Below are 5,076 nucleotides of genomic sequence, written 5' to 3'. Positions count from 1 at the left end.
AAAAAAAAAAAAAAAAAGAGTTATAAACTTTAAAATTATTCCAACGAAATAATATATATAGTAAAATTAATAGGTAATAATTCAATCTTTTATAGATAAACATGAATTTGTTTTGAAATTTTTTTAAACTATTAGTTGATTTATCCACTAACTTTTAATTCCCACATGTTCCGTCTATGAAAAAATGGTTGGTTGATTTTGCGATATGAAAAGTGATCTATTGGACGAACTTACTCTTATACCCTTCCTGCCAGACATTATTATACACTTAACTTGCTTTTGAAGGCTAAAATGAAAATTGGAACATAAATATTATTTCATTTTTCAATTGAGAAAATACAATAATTGAAATCTCATCAGTTATTGGTGGTGCTTCTGAATGATCCAAGGGCTTTGATTGCACCAGCTCTCAATATAAATTGGTGGTAGAAAGCTGCAATGGCTGCTCCGATGAATGGTCCCACCCAGAATATCCACTGTCATCACAATGAAAACGCAAATTCAGACAAAGTACACCATATAATGCATCAACTACCACACCATTGTTTGCTGATTAAATGTTTTATTTTATTTTTATTTTTACTTTTATATACCTGATCATCCCAAGCTTTGGCTTTGTTGTAAATGACAGCAGCTCCAAGACTCCTAGCCGGGTTGATTCCGGTACCGGTGATAGGAATGGTGGCAAGGTGAACCATGAACACCGCAAACCCAATCGGAAGTGGCGCCAAAACCTACAATCCAAAACCCAATTCAAGTTATTTTCCAATCTTAAACACACAAAAATCACAGATTAATGTTAAAATTCGGTAGTGTTGTTCGTACTGGAACATGGGAGTCACGGGCGCTTCTCTTGGGGTCGGTGGCGGAGAAGACGGTGTAGACCAGGACGAAAGTTCCGATGATCTCAGCGCCGAGTCCGGTGCCTTTGTTGTAGCCGTCGGCGAGTTCGTTGGCTCCTCCGCCGTACCGCATGTAGTAGCTTTTGTGGAAAGCCTTGACCAAACCCACACCACAAATGGCTCCTAAGCACTGAGCCACCATGTACATGATTGCACGGATCAATGACACTTTACGAGCCAAGAATAAACCAAACGTCACTGCTGGGTTAATGTGACCTCCTGCATTATAGTCATCACATTTACATAAATATTTACCAACGGTAAAAAAGTAAAAAGGCATAAAAACTTCTTTCGCATCTACTTTATTTACCATGTGCATTCCTATCCAACAAGGGCATTTTGGGATTTTCATAACATGGTTCAATTATTTATTACACCGGAGCATTGAGAAAATGAAAACTTACCGGAGATACCGGCGGTGCAGTAAACAAGAACAAAGATCATGCCTCCGAAGGCCCAGGCGATACCGAGGATACCAACTCCGCCGCACTGGTCGAGGTTCAGGGCGGGGTCGGTTTGACTCTTGTAGCCGATAACAGTTAAAACAGTAATATAAAGGAAGAGAAGGGTGGCAATGAACTCAGCGATGAGAGCTCTGTAGAAGGACCACTTGGTAAGCTCCCCCGGGTCTATCAACGGCGCCGGCGGTGGGTCGTGGTAGTCCTTGGCGGAAAACGAACCTTGCTCCTGCACATCTTTCGTCATGTTAATTTGGCAGCAGAGAGAAAGTCGGCTGATGGTGGTGGAGTCGGAGTGATGAAGGGAGAAGTGGGGAGTGTATGTATATATAAAGGGATTGAAGATAAGAAGGGTGTAGAGTGTACAACGGCTATTTTTGGGGTAGGTGGATTGTAATTATGAAGAACGGGAAAAATTGCCGTCCAAAACACACTACATTTTGTAAATTTCGTTTTCACCGACCCATTTGACGTTGTCCCACCACCTTACAACAAAAAAATTACAATTCACACCTTTTGTTTTTTGTTTTTTTTTACGAATCTGGATGACGCACTACTGAATCTTCATAAATGATTTTGTTCCATTTTTTGTGGTTTATAATTGGTGTAAAAATGTATATGTGGTAATGTGTTTCAGGTTTTAGTTTTGTTGTGAAGTGCATATATGGGATCCTCTTGTTAGAATAAATGCACAAATAATTGAATGATTTATGTATCTTCTAGTGTATAAAATATTAAAACTAAATTCATTAATAAATTAGGGTTAATGACCTAGAAAGGTAATCAACTTTTGTCTTTGTATACATTTAGATAATTATGTTTTCTTCGTTCATATTTGACCATTAAACTTGTTTGACCTATTCAAAATATGGTAATATGACCGGTAATTAGCGGTAACATTACCCTATTATGAACATTACAAACAAGTTTATTGGTCAAATGTGTACGAAAAAAACATGGTTACCTTAATTTAGACAAAAACCAAAGTTCCTTACCTATTTTGGTAATATTGGGTTCTTTATGTTAAGTGCAAGTAGTCATAAGATCCATAGATGGGAAATGAAATTGGGTTGTCCGGTCTTGTGTATGAGGATATGGTTAAGTCTTGGGTCAACTCAGTTTAGGCCCAACTAGTTAGGAGTTAGGTTGTATACGCTTAAGGGGCTATGTTGTATGTGTTTTAAAGACCGAGCAACACAGCTTACCCCATCATGACTAGCCGAGACTAAACTGGGTTAGACCAAGCCTAACCTAATTGTTCATTAACTTTCGGAGCTTGATCCCAGGACACACAGTCCCTAAGACGGTTCTTGTCCAATATTACCACAACGGGTAAGAAACTTTAGTTTTTGTCCGTATTTAGGTAACCATTTTTTTTTTTCGTACACATTTAAACTTGTTTGACCTGTTCATAATAGGGTAATATTACCGTAATTACCGGTCATATTAACCTATTTTGAACAGGTCAAACAAGTTCAATGGTCAAATGTGAACGAAAAAAACATAATTACCCAAATATGAACAAAGACAAAAATTCGTTACCTTTCTAGGTCATTAGCCCAATAAATTAAGGATAATAAGTACAATGTAATAAAGTTTTATTTTCCATATATATAATCTTTATGTTTTTAAAATGTTTAAATATTCACAAAATATCATTATAACCGTTAATGTATGTTTTACGGTTAATGATTTATTGTTTTTGTATGCATCCAACCATTTAAGTTTTGTTTTTGTATACACTTAATCACTTGTGTTTTATTCTTGTAAACATTTAGTAACAAGTTTTTTTAGAGCTCCATCTTTTTCCAAAAATAACAAAATTCATGTTGCTTGTTTGAGGAAATTTATCTATCTCTAGTCCCTTGAGTTTTGTCACCATGTCGTAAGGTTTTATGGATTTGTTTTGGTTACCATAAACTTTGGAATCTAGCTTGCTTGTTATAGGAAACTCATACAAAAATAAGAGGCGAAATTCGTCAATTATCAATCATACAAATGAAAAATTATTAGTCATAGAAATGAATATATAAATATTATAAGTCAAATGGGTTTACTTTGAGCAGACAAATGTTAATAGGGTTGACACCAACATTCAAACACATCTTCAAAAGAATCAAATTCATCATGAGTGCTATCAAGTTGAGCCTCAAGCTCAGAGACAAAGAATTGACCAGTTAACTTCAATACAAAACCAAAAAAGTTAGACATCTTCATATGCCTAAATCTTTGATCTCTTGGAACATGTGTGTTTAAGCCATTAATAAGTGCAAGTTTTCTCTCATGTAATTTTAGGGTTTTAGGATCTATAAAAAATGAAAGTTCTATTTACAACTCCTAGACAACATTTGAACAATAAAAATAAACCATATAATACAAAAATTAAGAATATCTTTAACTTGATTTGATTGGTGGTCTCCCTATTCTATCCCTACGAGGATAGGGGTACTCAAATGACCCTCCAAGAATTGCTCGTACATTATCTAGGTCATAATTGGGATCTCCCAAATAATTATAGAATGCATAATCATAAACCTTGCCATGCTTTAAGCTCGTCGAATCTATTACTTTAAGATAACCAATTCTTCTTCTCTGTATGGAATTAATAACTCGGATTTTTTCAGATGAACCATGAACACATGAACTCATGGTATTTTTATTAGATGAACATATGAACTCGGTTCTTTAACTTCTAGAAAAATCAAACACACGATGAACATAAACACAATAAGTGACTAAATTTGTACAAAAGCAAAACATCATTTTCCAGAAAATATAAATAATCCGGTCATAATTAAAATTTGTGATCAATCCAACAAGTTCAATGGTCATATATGTATAAGAAAACATAAATACTAAATATGTAAAAAAACAAAACTATGTTACTTATAAGTTATTATCTCTTAAATTAAAGGGTATAATAGTTTTGATTCACTCGATTTACTAGTATTTGTATGATAACTTTGAGTTTTTTAAAATCAAATTTCAAAATACTATATTTTATAAGGTTATAAAAAATTGGTGAGCTCAAGTGCACGGTAGATGATATATCACTAGGTTTATACTTTATATACAGCACCAACTCTTCTTTTTCTATAATAGTTTCGTATATAACTACTTCAGGAAAAATTCAATGTATCTAAGAAAAAACAACTTTGGTTACTTTATTTTTATCTTTTCATTTTCGTTTGTCTCCCTCATCTGAAAATAATGTAAACAATAGTTTTATTTACTTCCTGAAAGCTGCTAGGAACCAGATATAAAATTATAAAAAAGACGTTTGGTTTGCTCGCATGTTATATTTATAATATCACATGTCATGTATAAGTACAGTTAACTTTTATTAACGAATTTTACGTATTATATGTAGCAGTACCTAACATAACTTAATTATAATTTAGTTGAGCTTTTGGTGCTATTTTAGAATTTAGTTGTTTTAGTGGGTTTGCATAAGCATAATTATGATTTAATTAAACCAACTTGTTAGTTTTTAAGAAAAAGTGACACACAATGATAGTTCACGAGAGTTTGGTGGTCGATATCACATGATGATGGCTGCCAAAATTCTCAGTGTTTCAATTAAACTTTGACCCCCTATTTTACACAAAAAAAGCTTTTGGCCCCTCTCTTCATGGTGGCCCTAATTAGGAACTTTTGGTTTATTCGTTTTTGCAACAAACTTTCTATTTTCTATTCTATCATCTTTCGATTTTCTT

The 5,076-nt window shown here is 33.9% G+C and overlaps 1 protein-coding gene across 1 annotated transcript; it reads right to left on the bottom strand.

The window, feature by feature from the left end:
- Positions 1 to 292: 292 nt before the first annotated feature.
- On the bottom strand, positions 293 to 1,676 carry LOC111906255 (probable aquaporin PIP2-5). Its single transcript, XM_023902016.2, has 4 exons — positions 1,307 to 1,676; positions 826 to 1,121; positions 594 to 734; positions 293 to 476 (listed from the first exon to the last, which is right to left on the bottom strand). Exons 1-4 carry the CDS (start codon positions 1,605 to 1,607, stop codon positions 357 to 359), a joined length of 858 nt encoding a protein of 285 aa, XP_023757784.1. The 5' UTR covers positions 1,608 to 1,676; the 3' UTR covers positions 293 to 356.
- Between the last annotated feature and the right edge of the window lie 3,400 nt (positions 1,677 to 5,076).

This window comes from Lactuca sativa, chromosome 2 (assembly GCF_002870075.4).
Source record: "Lactuca sativa cultivar Salinas chromosome 2, Lsat_Salinas_v11, whole genome shotgun sequence".
Classification (NCBI taxonomy): Eukaryota; Viridiplantae; Streptophyta; class Magnoliopsida; order Asterales; family Asteraceae; genus Lactuca; species Lactuca sativa.
The sequence above is the reverse complement of the archived record's forward strand: the minus strand, read 5'-3'. Positions and strand labels throughout refer to the sequence as shown.

Coding starts and splice junctions, on each gene's coding strand:
- LOC111906255 (XM_023902016.2), bottom strand. CDS start 1,607: ATGACGAAAGATGTGCAGGAGCAAGGTTCGTTTTCCGCCAAGGACTAC. Junction 1,122..1,306: donor CTGCACCGCCGGTATCTCCG/GTAAGTTTTCAT, acceptor ACTATAATGCAG/GAGGTCACATTAACCCAGCA. Junction 735..825: donor CCCGTGACTCCCATGTTCCA/GTACGAACAACA, acceptor TTTGGATTGTAG/GTTTTGGCGCCACTTCCGAT.